This window comes from Musca domestica, unplaced genomic scaffold, assembly GCF_030504385.1.
Source record: "Musca domestica strain aabys unplaced genomic scaffold, Musca_domestica.polishedcontigs.V.1.1 46, whole genome shotgun sequence".
In the NCBI taxonomy this organism is placed as follows: Eukaryota; Metazoa; Arthropoda; class Insecta; order Diptera; family Muscidae; genus Musca; species Musca domestica.
Genome location: NW_026712336.1, coordinates 7,156,594 through 7,176,694, shown reverse-complemented (window position 1 = coordinate 7,176,694; position 20,101 = coordinate 7,156,594). Strand labels below are relative to the sequence as shown.

Here is a 20,101-nt window from a genome sequence, read left to right as displayed (position 1 = left end):
TTTTCGTGACACCCTTTTGCTTTTAATTCCATTATTTTTTTGTTCTTCTTCACCCCACGCCGCCGCCACACCAATGTCACATAGAGGAAGAAAACATTCTATAGAAATAATTTAACTAATTGAAGTAGATCAGAAGAGGAAAAACGTGGCTCATTTTATATAAAGCTAAGATTTCACGTCGTGAAACCAAAGCCATGGATTTGTAGTCCATTGATGGGGAAATAAATTGAAAATTTATTGAAAACTGACAATCAGTTGAGGTATTACGATTATTGCAGATGTTACAGTAAATTGAAATTACTTTTCCGCAAAATAAAACAAGAGAAATTCTTGAAAATCAGCAAATTACATTAAATGCTGCATACTTTTGGGCAAAAATGGTTACTAAGACCTTTGAACCACACTCAAGTTAATGGTCAGGTTGCACTGAATGTTCGAGACTTGTGTAAAGTGATTTTTTCACATTTTATATTTAAGACAAAATAACATATTTGGTACTCTGAATTTTCTAAACAATATATTTTTTCGACCCCACATTGGGCGCCACCATAGAATGGCACAACCAGGAATATGGCGAATTCTTTGATCAGTTCATGAATTATGAGGTCGCGGTAAATCTAAGAGATCACGGTGAAGGATTTTTGTTTTTGTTATATTTAATACTCACTCAACCTTTTTAAAGCATACTTTTAAGCACTCCATAAATATATTCATTTATATTATTCTGCAAATGATTTATTTTTATTCAAAGAATTGTGAAAAGCGCTAAAACGTATGCTAAAACTTTAAAAAAGCTGGAAGTTCCGCAAGGCTGAACTTTGAATACACTCCACCATTTAGAACGAATTTGGCAATCCTCAAATTCAATAAAATCCGTTAAAAATTCTGCAAAAATCTTAAAAATACCGAATGTAGCTGTTATATTAGGGTTTAAACGACGACATGGACCTGCATAAGCCATTACAGTATTCGATTGCGAAACTTAAAAAAAATTGGTGAGCAATGTAAAAATCATCAAAATACCGAATATGGGGAAGTACCGTTATATGGGGGCTATACGAAGGACCTGCACCAACAATATTCTGTCTTATTCTGTAAAATCCATTACGAACTTCAAATACCAAATTTGAAACAATTCTGGTGAATAATGTCGCTAAAGTCATCAAAATACCGAATATTGGGAGGTACCGTTATATGGGGGCTTTACGAAAACGTGGACCTGCACAGACAATCTCCTGGTTCTGGTCTGGTTAGCATCCATTACGAACATCAAATACCAAATTTGAAACAATTCCGGGGAATAATGTCGCTAAAATCAAAAAAGTACCGAATATCGGGAGGTACCGTTATATCCATTACGAACTTCAGATACCAAATTTGAAACAATTCTGGTGAATAATGTCGCTAAAATCAAAATTTTTTAACCACGCTAAGTTCAGGGCGATCTTTAAAATATAGACTCACTGCTTCTTGTACGTCGCCTTAAAAGCGTAATAGTTTTGAAAAATAAGAACTCTGTGTCTGACTATGTGTAATATTCTGGCGAAATATACATCAATTCATTTTCCATAATGTCTGCCTTAAAGTAGGCAACGAATTTAATCTTAAGCCATTTAAGTTTGGGTTAATTATTGCTTTTGAAGATAAGATGTCTAGTTGGCGAGTATTATATTTGGATAGAATGTCCTCCCTCCCCCATCGAATAAATGTTTTCGCCAGAAAATAAAAAATGCATTTTTTATATAAATTTATTTAAATTACCAATTTTAAAGGTACTTAGTAGGGACTCCATCCATACTCCAAGGATAAGCCCATATGTGCATTATAGGCACGTCTGGTTTTTAAGCTTTTTTATCCCCCATTTTTATATCCCCCAGGACTAAACCCATGCTCCAAAGCAACACATTTCCACTATAGGTCCGTCGGGTTTTCAACATATTTTATTCTCCCATTTTATAAAGATAAATGAATTTAAACTATTTAATATCTGCCTTAAAGTAGGCAATAGATTTAATATATATTTTTTCACAAAATCTTCAATGGCTTATTGAAATGATTAATTAATTGAAAATCATTTGCTAATCGTCTAAGTAATTGACGAGCGTACCTTGTGTAATAAACAAGTCTAATTAGAGGATATTGTGCCAGAGCAGAATATTCCCTCTCCCTTGAATTCAAAATTTTTGTCTGACAAATTAAAATTAAATTTTCATCTAAATTACCAGCACTTGCGGAGCTATATTGATTACCTTAATTTAAATCCTTTGGCCAAGGACTAAAGGCTTCGATTATATTACTATTTTTCTCGTTTTTCTTTTTTTGGAAACATTCTTTTAGTGGTAGTTTGTGTCTAAGGTTTTAATTACTCTACTCTGTTAGGTGATTATAGCATTTAGGATAATTACTTTTAACATTTTAGATAAACACTGTTAAATTATTTATAAAAAACTGACACAAATCGTCGTCGACAACACCCAACGACCAATGGCAGAGGCAAGCAAACAAGCAAGCTTGTACGACAGGCGGACATCCAACCAATCCAGCAAAAAGAAAATTAGGAAAATAGAAACAACAGCAACAGCGACGGCAAGTTAAAAACAATTCAAAGAATATACAAACAACACCTGCTCTAAGTGATGGAACACACACACAACACCCATACCATTGACAGAGCCAGTGCTACAAACCCCCACCAACACATGTGCTGTGTTTTCTTTCTCCTTTTTCGTTTTTATCCTCATTGGATTCATTCTTTATTGCTAAAACGTTTTCTAGCGAAACAACAATTTTTCGGCTTAATTGAATTGACCCTATTTTGCCACTGGATGGTATGGCTGGGCATGGAAGAGCTATCCTTTTGGCCTCTATGACCGACCGACCGACCACAACAACAAGAATTAACTAAATTTCATATATAAACATAGGCATAAAATATATACCTAGATATAGCCATAGCTAGGTGTGTTTGTGTCAGATGGATATGTACACTGGCCCAACCTTGTGTTTTTTGTCGCCTGCCTTACACCTCATGTTACCCCACCCACCGGCAATGGCAAACACTATTCATTATTGACACACCTGTATTTGTAGCAGCAGCGGGGCAGCTCCTCACAATGTGGACGGCCACATGGTATAGCCGTTTTGTCCTCTTGCACATTGAATCCTTTGCCTGCTTGATAGGTTGTGTGATATATGTTTGTATGTGTGTCTGTGTGTGTGGGTTCGGAAACTAACGATATAAAGTTCTTTTTTTTTAGCCCAGCTATATAGTTTGTTTAACTGGTCAGGTGGTGGGTGCTGTGGTCATTAACAAGTTAGAGTCCATTCATTGGTGTATTGGTTTCTACCCAATCACCCAACCTGCGAACCGACCTGTGTCACTCGTTTTCATTGGCAAAAGTCTATGGCAAAATATATACGTGTGGCGTGCAGGAAGCTTTGTTTTTTTTCTCTCTCTGCAGCTGCTGCTGCTGTCGCGCTGAAACGTAAATTAGGTTAATCAAATTAATTGCGCTTCCGCGCCTTTATACCAAACAAACCATCAATTTTAAAGAGTGCTTTGTGTTGTACTTGGTGACTATGGCAGCGATGAGGGTAGTAGTGGTGGTTTATCAATGAAGCATTTGCAAATTACCAGCAGTCGCCGGAGTGTTACAGTGCAGGGCAAAAGAAATAGGGTCAATGTAAAATACATATATTATTACGGAATTTACCAAAGTTCTATAATATAAAATCCAGTGCCTACTTTTAGGAGAAACTTGAATTTTGTGATTCTATAGCACAAGCCTCGTTCCTTCAATTCTAGTCTACACCTGATGCTGAAATCAGATATAAATTCACTTTCTCCCAAAAAATATATTTATCATTTTTATTGCATACTTTAAGGGCCTCAACAGAATTTTTAAACTAACAAGAATATATGGTACTGTATATAATATTGTTTATATAGCATAATATTTTTTTTAAGTTTAAAAATTTTTGCAAGCGATTAAATGTATGCTATAAAAATGCTAAATATGGGTAAATTCGTTCTCAGAGAGTGAGTTTCAGATTTCGCTCTTTTTTATCATAGGTGCTCACCTCCTTGCGCTATTTCTCTCTATTAAGAATAGCAAGAGAATAATGTACCACTACTAAAGCATCTTTGATATAGATTGGTGAAATAATGAAAGAACAATTCTTAAGAGAATATGAAAGGCATACAAGTTCATAAATTTTTCAAGAAAAAAAAGGAAAATAAATAGTTATTCAAAATTATATGTTAATGTGTGTCTATTGTTGGTCCACCATTACAGAGTGTACAAGCAACACATCCCAGCCCATCTAGGCAAATTCGAAAATTGCAAATATTTGGTTCTTTTATCGGAAATTCATCTTAGGGAAAACATTCTGCTCTTCTAAGAGAAGTGCAAGAGTCTAGAGTCTGGGAGGACTATATGAGAAGAACTTTCGATCTTCAGTGTTCTAAATGATGTATTTGTGCCCTTCTAATAGGAATAGTCTTCATAGAAAATACCTGTCCATGCTCTCATTAGACATTCTGGCCCTCTCACAAAGATATACTCTTTTGTTCTCATCTGCTCTTCTAAGAGAAGATTTTTCGGAATTTTTTGAGAAGACCAACTTGTATTCAAGAGAGGCCATTAATACTGCCATTTATGCCTCACAAGCAACTCAAAAAACCGCGTTTTACTCTGTAAGAGAAAAAATGCCTATTTTTAAAAGAAGCCTTCTCTTTGCCTGAGAGGAACCTTCTGACAATCCAAGTGAAGACCTTCTAGCCTTCTAAGAAAAGACCACCAGCTTTTCTAAGTAAAGACCTCCTGGCCTACTAAGGAATGGTTATCTGCCCCTTTTATTTAGAAGACCTTCTCCCCTCATATCAGAAGACCTATTACTCTTTCATTGACAGGCCTTTCGTTCTTCTGTGAGAAGACCTTCTGGAGATAAAGGTTACTTGAAGTACTTTTGATTTCATAATATGGGTTAACAAAGAAATACATTGAAAATTGTTGCATAGTTTTAGGAAGAAGAAATGCCACACGTTCTATGCCTATCGTATGGCAAAAGCGCCATCTTTTATATAATTTATTAAACCACATATTTTGTTCCCGATTACAAACGAATTGTGGTATTTTTACAGCAATATAACACTATTTCTCAGTCATCCTCTTGTTTTTCTTATGGAAAATTATATGAATACAATTTCCATTCCACATGTCTCAATGTAAATTTTCTTTTAACGCCTCAATAGAGTGCTATAAAGGAAACATATTAAAAATGAAGTGAAGATGGAGTACTGTACCCTAATATTTTAGATGGAATAAAATTCTATTCAACATAACCCCATATTTTATTCCTCCTATTAAGGAGGAATAAAATAGTATGAGATCGAAAGAAAATACTATCCTCTTTAAATGGTATGCGATTTTACTTTGTTTTATTTTTTTAAATTATGTAGCTTGATGTGTACGACATCATCCCTAATGCCCAAACGCGCTTATTGCCATCCTTCCCTCAGTTAAGCAAATGCCTGGTAAAGCGCTTAGAGGTATGCTATTAAGGAAACATATTAAAATTGGCATATAGATTGCGTGCCACATCACAGCCTTTTTCAATGCAAATGTTTATGCGAGTGAAAGGAAATCCAATCACTTGTCATTGGCAACTTAACTCAAGTCCTGACACTGGGTAGGACTTCTTTACCATAGCCTTATAGCCTTATTATTTCCTTATTATTAAGGAAACATATTCAAATTAACGTATAGATGGCGTGCCACATCACAGCCTTTTCTCTGCAAATGTTTATGCGATGGAAAGGAAATCTAGTCACTTAACTCAAGTCCTGACACTGGGTAGGACTTCTTTACCATCACTATTATAGCCTTACTTTACAACAAAACTTTTGGAACCTCATTAGGTTATTTTTTTTTTTTTTTTTGAGATGGTCTTTATTTACCGAAACTATTGCAAAGTTTCAGAAATGTTTAAGTTGAAAGATCTTGTTTGAAATAAAGGTGGCGCCACATCTGGAACTCTATACAATAAAAATTTCAGTATTACTGCCTTCTAAAAAAAATTGACATGACATACATAGTACCTTCACCATAAATATTGCTTTGTCGATATTTTGTCTACTTCTACTCGAACTTTTTCCTATTCATTATAGGTTAGAACTTCTCAATATCACTCACATGGTCTTAATTTATGATGTACCACCAGAAAGATTATCAAATTTTATCAAAACTGTTGCATACTTTCAGGAAAGTGTCGATAGGTGGTCGGTTTGCTCAACCTAATGCATGCATCATCATTTCTATTTTACAACTACATTTAGCGCCATCTTTTCCTTATTTGGGTATATTATAAATATATTTTCATTGAGATATATAGCGATAGGGAGGGAAATTGTTTAGACTCTAGACACTATACCTCACATTTCACTATTATTGCCATTTACAAAATTGCATATGAAATATTAGGGGTTCCACATCTGTATTCCAAATAGTTTCTACTTTTCAATTATATTTCAATTATATTTCATGTATTTCACTGGTCCGACTACTTATGATATAGCATCAATGCCCTTATTATTTTTGCTTCCTTGCCACATTCTTCTGAGATTTGACCTCCTGGTGCTCGAAGTACTATTCAATAAAATACTAGCAATATGTAGGTCTTCTCCACTATCCCAGTTAAAGTCTTAATTTGCAACAGATCTATCAAAGCTTCATCAAGTATTTCTTGGTATGATCTATAATTACCAGAACCGTTGCATACTTTTAGGAAACTGGTCACAACAGCGGTGACAGCAGTAGTGTCAAGCTACTACTGCAATATGCAAAACTGTGTTTTTTTTTAATATAGAGGGCGCCACTTCTGGAAACATGCACCCGAAATTCTGCTTCTGCCAGATTATCTACTTTTTGAACTTAATTTCCAGAAAATGAGGCGGCAAAATAATAAATATAGTATTAAATAGAATTGATTTCCTTAGTCCTTTTAACTACATTTAAACAGTCTTCAAAGCTTAGATCTCCTAGTCTTCTAAATACTAGTCACAATGTGTATAACTTCTCCACCAGTGTTAATAGAGCTTTATCATATAACAATCCTTTCGAAACTTCAAATTCTTCTTGGTATGGTCTATAGCAACCTAATATGTTGCATACTTTTAGGAAGCTATAATTTACAACATTTTACCTGAAATATAGGGAGCGCCACATCTGGATCAATGAACTTTAAATATTTCATTTTATACTGCCATTTGCAACATTTGGTAATTGAAATATATTGGGCGCCACATCTGGAACTTTAAACCCTAAAAAGTTTTCGAAGATTAAACTTGATTGTGTCCTAATTGGTACTCACCATGTATAGATCTTTTCCACGATTAATAATATAGCCTTACATTACATCAATCCTATCAAAACTTCAGTAAGTTTTTCTCGGTACGGTCTATAGCAATCAAATATTTTGCATACTTTTAGGAATTTGTAATTTACAAAATTTTAAATGAAGTATAGAGGGCGCTACGGATAGAACCTTGAACCTTTAATATTGCAATTATTTTTATTTTTGAAATATATTGGGCGCCACATCTGGAACTTTAATTCCTAAAGATTTCTCCTGCCAATATATTCTTCCTTTCAACCCAAATTGCATACTTTTAGAAATCTGTAATTTACGAAATTTGACCTGAAATATAGGGAGCGCCACATCTGGACCCTTGAACCTCAAAAATTCCATTTTTACTGCCATTTGTAAAATTTTGTAATTGAAATATATTGGGCGCCACATCTGGAACTTTAAATCCTCAAAATCTTCGAAGATTAAACTTGGTAGTGTCTTAATTATTACTCACCATGTACTGATCTTTTCCACAATTAATAATATAGCCTTACTTTACATCAATCCTATCAAAACTTCTGTAAGTTTTTCTCGGTACGGTCTATAGCAATGGAACTTTAAACCCTAAATATTGCCCCTGCCATTATTTTCTAATTTTCGACTCAATTTTTGAAAATTTTACCACTGCTTCTGAAAATTGCATTGCTGCCATAGTATTCAGTTGGAAATAGAAATGGTGTCCTTATTCTTCTTGCCTCCAGTGTATCGGTTATAAAACAAACGAAACACGATATGACTGAAATACATTGAGGAACGGCGACACAATGTTTGCTCTGACTATATATACATGTGTGCGTGTGTGCAATGGTGATGATGTCACTACTGTCTTTATATTTAAACAATATTGTACAAACACTAATGACTGGCCGTTGAAGCTCGTCACAACAAAAGATGATGATGATGATAATGATATTCTCAACAACAACTACAATGATAATTATGATATTCGTAACAACAATAATAATTATAATGATGGCCAATGGTGTTTTTAATGATAATTACTGGCGACACTCCTTTTACTCCTGTGAGTGAAAACAGAAAATAATAATGAATTGCAGCCCAGTTTTTAAAGGACATTATAATCGAGACAAAAGGTGTAGCAAATTAAATATCAAACGCTGTAAACGAGTAAAGAGCGAAAAGAAGAGAAAGAAAATTGGTGGTAGTTCCATATAATATATCTTGTTTGTATATTGTTTATTAACAAATTCAATTAGTTTATAGTGGTTAAATTTAAAGTCATTAATTTTTGCGAGAAATTAAATGAAACATTTCTTTTCTTTCCACGTTTTTCTGTTTTTTTTTTTTATTTTTTAAAATATATCAAAATATGAAATGTCCAAAAAAGCAGCTCATAACTCCGATCGGCGGCTATTGTATCACACACAGTGTCCTATTGTTATAAATGGCACAGTGTACATAATTAGGTATGGAATTACAACAAAACCAAAAATATGTTAGCATTTTTTTAAGAAAGCAAAAGTTTTATTGGAAAATTACACTGCAATGACAATGTGTTGTGCTTAGTCCATTCAGTGCTTCCAAGCTATGGGGACATACAAAAAAAACTGCATACAAATATCGAACCCGGCTTTAAATGTTTCAGTTTGCCAAAAAAAGGCTTTTAAGCTTCATGTATGGTTTTTTTTGGTTCTAGGCCACCAAAAATTAAATAAGGAAAATTCCTTGGCTTTTATTGTGCTTCTTATGGTCCATAAGTAATTGAGTTTTGCCAAAAGCTTTAAGGCTTGATTTTTTCTTTCGTTTGTAACAAACAACACCAAATATAATTAGCTTTGCTTAAAGTAACTGTCTTCTTCTTCTTCTACTACTACTACAACTACTCTTACAACAACAAACTTCCAAATAAATATTTAAAAAAAATAAATCACTTATTAACCAATCATAACGATGTGTATTACAACAAAAAAGCTTACTTGTCTTTTTTCATTCTTGTTTTTTGTCTCTCTTTTTTTTCTCCATATATTTCTAGTGCCATCATTTAGGATATGTAACTGTGTGTTTGTTAACCATAATCGTAACTCTTAAAGCTCTCTCCCCCCAAATATCTCGCTCTCTCAGTCTCTCAAAAGAAAGTCAAAAGCAAATCAATCAAATAAGAAACGTAAATCGAAACAAATCACTTAATCACTTAGGAAAAGCCCGACTCGAAAGCCCAACTTGAATGACAACTGCATATGTCTTGCACCCAGTTTCATTCCCAAAATCAATCAAACATTCCAAAAAGAAAAAAGAGAAAATCAAAAAAAAAAAACACAACAAAAACATAAATGTGATATTAGCAGAAAAAAAAAAAAACAAGAAAACAAACCCAAAACCAAATGAAATGAAATCTCTAATATTTAAACACAATTTAAGTAAAAAACAAAGAACTAAGCCTAGAAAAGCCAACCCAAATTGAAATGTGAGTTAAGTCAGCTATTGTTATTTTGAAATCAATAAAATATATTATTTTTGTTTGTATTCTTTTTTAACTTAAACCAAAAACAACAATACCAAAACTGGCCATAGCTTCTTAAGAGCTTTCTTAGTTATTTAAAACTATCTAGCAATCTATCATGTCTGGTGTGTGTGCGTGTGTGTCTGCTGCCTGTTTTATTCCCCCACCAACCCCCCTTCCTTCAAAACACCCAAAAAAATATGAATATGATATGAAAATTTCTTAAGACATTAAAAAAAACAATCTTCATAACTTGCTGCTTTCTTTAGATATGTGCAAAGAGCTTTTTTTTTCTCTCTCTCTCTCTCTTTCTCTGGAAATGGAAAACAAATCAATGTTCGGCCTTTTCAATATTTTATCTTAATTTCACAGCTTTGTCATGTATTCCTGTGTTGTTGTGTATTTTTCTTTTATTCTTATTCTTAGTATTTATTTAATTTATTATTGCTGTCTCATTGATAACTTGATGCTCAAGTTATTTGTCTTTTAATTCTTTTAAATAAATATCCAAATAAATCTTACACATTTGAAAGCCGCATTAAAAGGCTTAGCAATGTGTAAGATTGTAAGCGATTTTATACTGGACAGTATGTGGCAATTTGAGGCAAATGTTAGGGAAATTTAAAAAATATTGATTGTATGCAAAAATACGTTTAAGAAAAATGGTATATTAGTTATTCATTATTATCTGCACAAAGAATGTTGCATACTTTTAGGAAATTATAAAAAATCATAAAATGTTAGTTTGTTTGGGTAAAACTGATATATATATATACGATAATAGCAATAGAATATATTTATACACACCAAATTGACATATATCCTAAAGCACTGATTCTTTTGTCTAATGCCGGTTTAGGTATTTTGAAATATATGTGAATTTTAAGGTTTTCCACGGCTCTTTTTCTAAATTTTCAATTTTCGAAATATCCATGTAAGGTCGCTAAATTTGAAGACGTCTCCACTCTTTATATTTCATGTTACTTAAAATATATATAAAATAAAGATTCTATTAAAAAGTCAGAATTGAACTTCTTAAGTTGGGAATTGGTAAAATTTAATCTCAAATAACAAAAACATTAGCATATTTGTTTCATATCAAATATAATATTTAGGAATTTGCCTAAACTGTGGATACGGAACAAATTGAAACAGTCATATTTTAAAAGCTTTCTATAACAACAGATTTTCAGAGGTAATTTTTATATCCAGGGTGAGATATATTTTTTTAAAAAATTTTATTGAATGAAAAAACAAAAAATATCGGAAATAGCATCAAATTTTAGAATAAGTTTAGATTTGTTCGAATTTGTCACCTTTGCCACGAATTATGAACTTCAAACGGCCAATGAAACCGTCATATACTGTCCTAATGTTGCTCTGCGGTATTTTGACCCATTTCCGGCGAAGCGCTTGGTTGAGGTGATCGGCAATTTGGTATCTTTTTAATGTCAACCTTGCTTTCCGAAATACTCCAGACACAATAGTCCAACGGATTGGTATCCGGAAATTTTGGTGGCCATTGTGTGATGGAAATGAAGTGAGGAACCTCATTTTGTAACCATTCTTGGGTGGCGCGTGCTGAGTGCGATGGTGCTGAGTCCTGTTGGAATGTCCAAGGTCTGCGGCCAAAATGTTTTCGAGCTCAAGACTTTAATATACCTTTCGGAATATTTTCGAGATAATATTTGGTATTTATTCTGATGCCATGGTCGATTAATACGAGCGAAGAGCGATCATCTGCTGATATGGCGGCCCACACCATCACCATTGCCGGCGCTTGAGTTCTGGTGGCCAACTGAAGGTGCACATTTTCAGCTAACCTCTTCGGCAAGTAACCACGTTCCTTTTGTTTGTTTACAAACTACTGGACAACTGCTGAATGTTTTCTTATCGGAGAAAACCAAATTCGGCAGTTCACCACTTTCGGACAAGCGAAGCCAGTATTAAGCTCTTTTAAGTCTATTTTCTTTCTGTAGCGGTGTAAGTTATTGCACTTTTTGGAATTTCAATGGCTTTACCCCGAGCTCATTTTTCAATATTTGCCGAATGGAATATTGCGATATGTTCAGCTCAATAGCCACTGCGACGCGGGTTTCAATCATGTCGCTTCTTAACTTTTTGGACCATTTCTGCTGAAGTTGCTGTTTTCTTCCGTCCACTTCCTTGACGTCGGGCTACGCTACCAGTATCACGGTAACGAGCGATGGTACGAGACACAAAATATTTATTCACATTTAAATGCTGGAGTGCTCTAATGAGAGCTACTTGTGGTTTTCCGAATAACCTCTTTTTCTGGAAAATTCTCACCAAAATGCTTTTGTTCGCTTGTAAACAATATAATGAGCTGTCACTGGAATAATTTTAACAGCCGTCGGACGAGTGGCTTAGAAATGACAGCAGTCTGAAGTTGGTTGCAGTTTTTTTCATTTGTCGTTGGATAATTGATAATTTTCTCTTTCGAGTTGAGATTTTAATGTTATAGTTCATTATTAAAAATTGGATCTAGACATCTACTTTTATACATTGTCTAGCTATTTTTTTTAAATCCATATTTATAACTAGGATGTTTGTTTAAAAAATATATTTAAAACAGTCAATATTATAGCTGGGGTGCTTCCATGAATTGTTTAACTTTAGATTTTAGCTTTTATAATTCCTTAAAAAAAAATTGAGTTGAATATAATTCGAAAAATTATAAAAAATCTAATTTTATATGTCTGGCCATTTTAAAAAACTTCTTAAAAAAACATTTTTTTAAATCCATATTTACAAGTAGGATGTTTGTTTCAAAAATATATTTAAAAATATAAAAGCTGGGAGAATATAAATATTATAGCTGGGAAAATTCCATGATTTTTTTAACTTTAGATTTTAGCTTTTATAATTCCTTAAAAAATTAAGTTGCATATAATTCGAAAAATCATAAAAAATCTAATTTTATATAGAGTTTCAATAATTTTAAAATTAGGGGCTCCATAAAGATAGTTTCAGGTGCCAATGAATTTTTGTGACGATTTAAACTCTAGAGAGACCTAAAAATATTTGGTTTATAAAAATGCAATAAAAATCCCTTTCGAAAAATTATTTGCAATTTTCCGTCATAGCGCACTCAAGACCATAACTCTCTAAAACGCTTTCAAAATACTTGGAAATATCTAAAGAAAATAGACAGAGCTTTTAAATTAGATATGGCCCACCAACAATTGGAATTGAAGAAAAATATTCTCAATACTTTATCTTGAAAATTAATAATTTGAATAAAACTGCCTCGACCACTTACTGTCCTGTATAAAATAAAACATTGATAGTTTATAAGAAAAATTACAAAAAATAACGATTTTCTGCATTATAATAATTTTATAGACATGTGATTAGAAAATGCCATTTCAATTTTCCAGCAAACACATACACCATGAAAACTTACACTGAAACAACAAGAACAAAGAAAATTGAAAACAAACATAAGACTTAGGCAATTCTGACTACAACACAAAGCTTCTTTATTATGTCTCTCTTAAGTTTATTTTTTCTTGAAGCCATCTATAGAAAAGGATTTGAAAACAAATAACAAAAATTAGTTTAATTTTAATTTTTTTTATAAAATAACTAATATTTAAATGTATAAATATATTTATATATTGAATATATATAGTATGAAATGACAATATTAACAATATTTATTATATATACCAAAATAAAAAAATATTAACACATATATGATTATATAAACAAACCATAATTATTATTATATATATGAAAAATACTAATTTTTGCTCTTTTTTCTTTCTTTTTTTTCTTCTTTTTCCTCTCTTTGAAAAAAATACTACTACACACCAACAACAAAACACAAATTCCAAATTATTTATTTTTTTCTGGTTTTGGTTTCAAAATTTCAATTTTTTTGTCATTTAATTTGAAATTTTATTCAAAAAAATGATTGGATCTATGTAATTTGTTTGCATTTGTATGGAAAAAAACATAAAAAACAACAACAATCTTTATCAACATTGCAACACGAACAACAACAACTATCTGCTGTGCCTATTTCTACAACTACAACAACCCGAAAACAAAACAACATCAACACTCTTCTATCTTCTGAAACAAAACCCTGACACCACCAACTGTACACCCCAACAAAAATCTAATTTTGGTTTCCTTTTTTGTTTTTCTTTTTTAATTTTTTTTTTGTTTTATTTTTATCTTCTTCCTTTTTCTTTGTCTGTAAAACTCTTATATAGTTACTGGACACCCTCCCGGTGTGCCAAGATTTTAATAGATCTATGTGCAGTCGGTTAAATTGTAGATTCGTTCATTTAACTGAAGGTAAGTGCATGCTGCTGAATTTTATTTTTAGTTTTCAAATTTAATTTTTAATGGAATTTATTTTTTTTTTAATTTATATTTTTAGGCTTAATTAGTGTAGAATATTATCATTATATATATGAAACCAGTTTTGTAATTAGTTGCTTTCTTTTACTTGGAACAATGTCACATACGTATATTACATTAACATGATATGAAAAAATGAGAAATGGATTTTTATGGTTTAATTTTTCTTTTAAGTTTTTAAGGTATTTAATTTGTTTTTTTTTTTATTTTGCAAAAGGTTGATCAAATATTGATACAAATTTTTTTAACACTTTCTAAGTTCTGGAGATTATATAAAGTTGTAGGGATATTTAAATAATTTATTGACGTATTTGTATAACACTAAAGTTTTCTAACATTGGTTTGAAAATAAAAAAAAAAAAAAAAAAAAAAAAAACATTAAAAAAAATATGATATTTCTGATATTTTTTAGACTGAAAACTAACGAAAAATTAATATAATATATTGTACTCACTGGAAGGATAGATCGATTTTTAATACTTGTATCCCTTAACTATAAAATATAAGATATGTTAAATTTTTCAATCCATCCAGGAATATCGAAAAGCCCATAAAGTCCGTATTCACCATCAGTGACAAAAATATATATGTCGATTAAACCATGTCCGTCTGCCTCTCAGTCTGCTGAGATCAGATTTTGGTACAGGGATTGGTATTATTCCTAAGTTGTTTGGTTTTGAAAATGGACTGTACCGATCCTCATTATGGTATAGCCCCCATATAATAGTAGCTCAATATTTTCTGCATTTTGGGGGATTCTGTCTCAGTTTTCAACAAAATCAGGGAAATTAAATTCCCGCAATTTTGTTTTTAATATATGTTCCCATACTACTCCTATTTATTTGTATATTAAGGTTTCGACGATTTTGATTTTTTTTTTTTGATAATTTTTAAAATTTCCCAAATTATGCTGAAATATATGGTCTGGAATATATAATAAAGCAAAAATCGGTTAACATACTAAAAAGTTTAATATACTTGCAGTCCTGAAAAAAAAAAAAAACAATAAAACAAATGCTATTAGGGTTATATAAAATTTTGAGTATTAGGGTGAGAAAATATGTGTAATCACATTTGGAACTAAATATTGTGAAAAATCTGTAATGTTCCTTTGATTTTTTGCGGTTTTCTCATAAATTAAAATATCTTAAAAAGCATAAATGTTTAATTTAATTAGTTAATTTATTTGGAAATTTTAAAGTTTTAAGACTCTAGCTTTAGAATTAAGTTTTCTAAAAGCCATAATTTTTACATTTTTTTTTTAAATTTTATAAAATGAAAGCAAAAAGTGTCGGAAATAGCATAAACTTTTAGAATAAGTCTAGATTTGTTCGAATTGGTCACTTTTGGCACAAATTATGGCCTTGGTGAAGCGCTTGATGTGGTGTTGCATTCTCAACCGGGTGCTGCGACCCATAGAGCAGCGGAGGTGTAAGATAGTCCTCAACCCCTTACCAAGAGGGAAGTGAAGCCCATATAGCTGATCTTCGAATTGGTACCTGCGGGATAGACCTAGAACTCCGTGGAGGGCTGCCACTCTCTAAGAGAACTCTGGGTAATTCCAAAGGGGCGCTGGCCGACGCATCGTATCGCGACCCCTGTGCAATGGTGCATCATGGTTGAAGCCGTCAAGGCGATAATCATGTAAAACCCCTCGACTTCACCCTCCAGAATATTTTCGCAATAATATTCGACATTTATTCTGATGTCGATTAATACCAGCGGAGAGCGACCATCGGCTGTTAAAGCGGCCCACACAATCACCATGGCCGGCACTTGAGTTCTGGTGGCCAAACGAAGGTGCACATTTTCAGCTGACCTCTTTGGCAAGTAAACACGATCATTTTGTTTGTTTACAAACTGCTGCACAACGAATGTTTTTCTCATCGGAGAAAACCAAATTCGGCAGTTCATCACATTCTGCCAAGCGAAGCAACTCTTTAGCACTTTTGAGTCTATATTCTTTCAGTTGCGGTTTAAGTTCCTGCTCTTTTTGGAATTTTAATGACTTTACCCCGAGCTCATTTTCAATATTTGCCGAATATAATATTGCGATATATTCAGCTCACGAGTCATTTTTCGGCCACTGCGACGCTGGTTTCGATCAAGTCGCTTCTTTACTTTTCGAACTATTTCTGCTGATGTTGCTGGTTTCTTCCGTCCACTTCCTTGACGTCTGGCTACGCTACCAGTATCACGGTAACGAGATATGTTACGATACACAAAAGATTTATTCACATTTAAATGCTGAAGTGCTCTATGGATGGGCACTCGTTGTTTTCCAGCCAAATATAATGAAATCACACTATCACCCTTGAATTCCATCACGATTTACTTTTTTTTCTGGAAAATTCTCACCAAAATGCTTTTGTACGCTTGTAAACAATATAATGAGCTGTCACTGGAATAATTTTTACGGCTGCCCGACGAGTTACTTAGAAATTATAGCAATCTGAAGTTGGTTGCTGTATATATTATTTTAATCAGAATGTGCATTTAATCCTCAGTTCTTGGTCCCAGTATGTCCCCGGAATGAAATTTCAAATTTGTGATCGAAATGCTTCCTATGATTGGAAATTCCTTACCTTCCAATATTCGGTATTTGTATATTTTTTTGACATTTTTAGCGGAATTTATTGAAATTTCGCAAGTTCCTTCCAAATAGCGGGGGTATTAAAAGTTATGCTCGGCCAAACTTAACTGTTTTTTTTAACAACTATTTAACTGATCGACATGGTGATGATCGATATTTTAAAGTTTTCTGCCACAATTATCGAACGAAATGACTTTTTTTTTTTTTTTTTTTTTGAACGACTACTTAACTGATCGACATGGTGATGATCGATATTCCCCAACGAAATGACTCTAAATTAACATCTTGCTTTATCATGGAATAAAAATTCGATAAAACTAAGAAATATTGTGATATTGTTATTGTAAAGCTTTATATAAGTCGTTAATAGGGCTATTGAAAGCTTATCCTTAATTTTACTTCGAATATCGGATTGCATTAATGTTACGGATTATGGAAAATAGCCAACGATAGAAGCCATTCTGTTAAATTGCAAAGTTCTATTCAATAATGTTTTGACTTTAAATTAAATATTTCTAAGGTTTTACCCTACTGACACGGGCTATAGAGTCAAACAATTTTCTTGAAAAAATGAGGTAGCTAAAACCCTGAAAAAATCCTATAAGACCAATAACCAATATTTGGCACAATATATCATCAAATCAAATACTATTCATATTTTTTTGAGACCTATTAATAAAAATTTTAAATCATCAAAGAATACAAAACCTAGCATCATATAAACCAGAATCATCGTAAAATATAAAATATTTTTTTAAATTTATAAAAATATACTTAATTAAATCGTTAAAGATTTAAGTATTTTATTCGTATTGGATATAATTTTATTGAAGTTACATTTAAGTCACCATTTTTAAGAGAGATATTTTTATACACATTAATTTTAGTTTTCACATTAAAGTTTATAGTTTTTTCTTCATTCTCCCAATGAAATATCATACTAATCACAAAATATTATCTATGCTCTCTCTTTCTCTTTTTTATCACTCAACATGTGTCCAAAAACATAAATCAACAGACGATAAGGTTGAAGTATGTGATCAACGTGTGGCTGTGTGTCGTGATCATGCCAATGGTCAGTGCAGACGTAAACAATGTAAATATTATCACATACCAATTGTATTACCGCCGGCAAATATAATGGCAGCATTAATAAATGGCAATACAAATAACAGCAACAACAACAGCAGCAGTACCACTATCATCAACAACAACAACATCAATACTGTTAACAACAATAACAACAGCAACATAACCAATCTTAACAATCAAATGCAACAACACGAATTCGAGCAACATATTTTGCAACAACAACAGCAGCAGCAGCTTAAAATACCCACATCTGGTGGCATTGTGCCGGCTGTGGCAACAACAATTGCCACAACAAACTACAACAACAATCTTATTATTATTGAACCACATCATCAACAGCAGCAGCAACAACATTTCTACACGCCGGCCACCATCAGCTATACCCAACATCCATCAGCGATGGCCACAGCAAAAGCCTTGACAAGCCAATCGAGCCAATTATTTCAGGCCACACCCACAACCCATATAGCAGCAACAATACCACATATCTATCATACCTCACCACACCAACAACAACAGCAGCAGCAACAACAACAACAATATCAACAGTTACAGTATACAACTGCCAATACAACAGCATACCAAAGTGGCCATCAACAGCACACTGTTCATCCCCACCACCACCAACACCATCATCACCAGTCTTTACATCATCTAACCTCACCCTACTCTCCATCGGCTGCCTCAACATCATCCTCCGCCTCGTCGTCCTGTTCGAAAGCCTGCTCACCCACACTGTCCAACACCACGACACACTCAACGACATCCACAGCAACAATACCCACACCGATGGCAGCTAATTATTTGCCTTTAGCCGCAGCAACAACAGCTCCCCTGCCACCCTCGACCACAACCAATTTCCTAAAGGCCCCGCCACCACCACCGCCCCACAATGCTGCAACCGCCATGACTTTAGCCATTGCCACCCAGGCCCCACTCGTCTTGGGCTGTTCCACCCTGTCCAACAGCAGTTACAGTACGAATTGCATTCCAATTTTGACAACGCCGCCAGATGTTAGCGCCCTGACAGCCGCTCATCATCATCAGCAGCAGCAGCAACATCACCATCATCATCAAACCGGACATGCGACAGCAACAGCCTTTATATATCCGGCAACTGCGCAACCGCAACATTAAATCAAAACTACAACAATTCGTGCATATGCATAGGTGTGTGTATGTATGTATGTATGAATGTTTACTTTTTTTTGGAGATTTTTGTATATTGTAAGTCACCCTCCCCCCCCCTTTTGTATAAGTACGCATAGATATGTATATTTATATTGAGAAAAAACAAAACAAAAACAACAACCACATATGTATTTGTCTGTTTGTATTATTTGTTTATGTAATTGTTTAAATACATATTCATAAATTATTTAGAATTTTTGTAAATTTTTATTGTTTTATTTGTTTTTATTTTATTTTTAAGTTTATTGTATTTGTTGTTTGTGTTTATATTGAATAAGTTCGTTTGTATGTTAAGCTCTAAGATAAGTTTGAACAATTAAAAAATTGGGTTATGGTTATGACGTCATACCAAGAGATATTCACAAAAATTGATTTATTGAATTAATTAGTATTTCATTGGAAGAAATTCAACAATTTGGATAATTGAAAAAATTCATAGAAAAAATTGAAAAATCATATTTTGTTAATAAATAACGTAATTGTTTAAATATATGTACAGTACATACCAATTAAATGTGATTTTACGTGAGAACAAATATCGGAGTGTGTTGTCTTAGATGCTAAATTTTTAATCTAAAATCATGACAATGTACAGTACATTATTTATTTGTTGTACTGTGTAAAAAGTTTCATTATGATTTTTTTCAATTTTTCGATTCTCGTCCCACAGACATTATTTGCCCATTATTAAATTTAAAAATTCTTCGTGATTGATTGTACAGTACAAAATGTATTTATTTATATTAAAATCTTACTCGAGGAAATGATTTCTAATATTTTTGTTATTTTTTCAAAAGCGTGTACAGTATAATCAAACTATTTTTTCTGTTTCGTTTTTTTCGTAATTTTTGACAGTAAAAAATATTTTTATAAAAAATTCGTTATTTTCTACGGTACAATGACAAAAACCATCAGATTTTAAAAAATTGTCATATGATGTAAAAAATTTAGTTGTTATC

The 20,101-nt window shown here is 32.8% G+C and overlaps 2 protein-coding genes across 6 annotated transcripts in view; both read left to right on the top strand.

Annotated features, from left to right (window-relative positions):
- The window catches only part of LOC101900996 (protein muscleblind), a 277,915-nt gene extending 259,900 nt beyond the window's left edge, over positions 1 to 18,015 (top strand). For 2 of the 5 annotated variants that reach the window (XR_009343172.1, XR_009343173.1), the window contains 2 exons: positions 14,116 to 14,200; positions 17,878 to 18,015. Coding sequence is in view for 3 of the 5 variants with exons in the window: in XM_059127643.1 (XP_058983626.1) it covers positions 8,762 to 8,837; positions 9,404 to 9,416 (89 nt within the window). In the remaining 2 variants the exon portion in view is untranslated. Of the gene's footprint in view, positions 1 to 8,761; positions 8,838 to 9,403; positions 10,076 to 14,115; positions 14,201 to 17,877 lie in introns of those variants that run through there. The other 3 variants (XM_059127643.1, XM_059127644.1, XM_059127646.1) reach the window with 3 other exon arrangements.
- A 116-nt stretch (positions 18,016 to 18,131) lies between these two features.
- LOC101891435 (ETV5-related protein Ets96B) lies at positions 18,132 to 19,088 on the top strand. Its single transcript, XM_059127564.1, has 2 exons — positions 18,132 to 18,236; positions 18,291 to 19,088. Exons 1-2 carry the CDS (start codon positions 18,132 to 18,134, stop codon positions 19,086 to 19,088), a joined length of 903 nt encoding a protein of 300 aa, XP_058983547.1.
- The last annotated feature ends 1,013 nt before the right edge of the window (positions 19,089 to 20,101 follow it).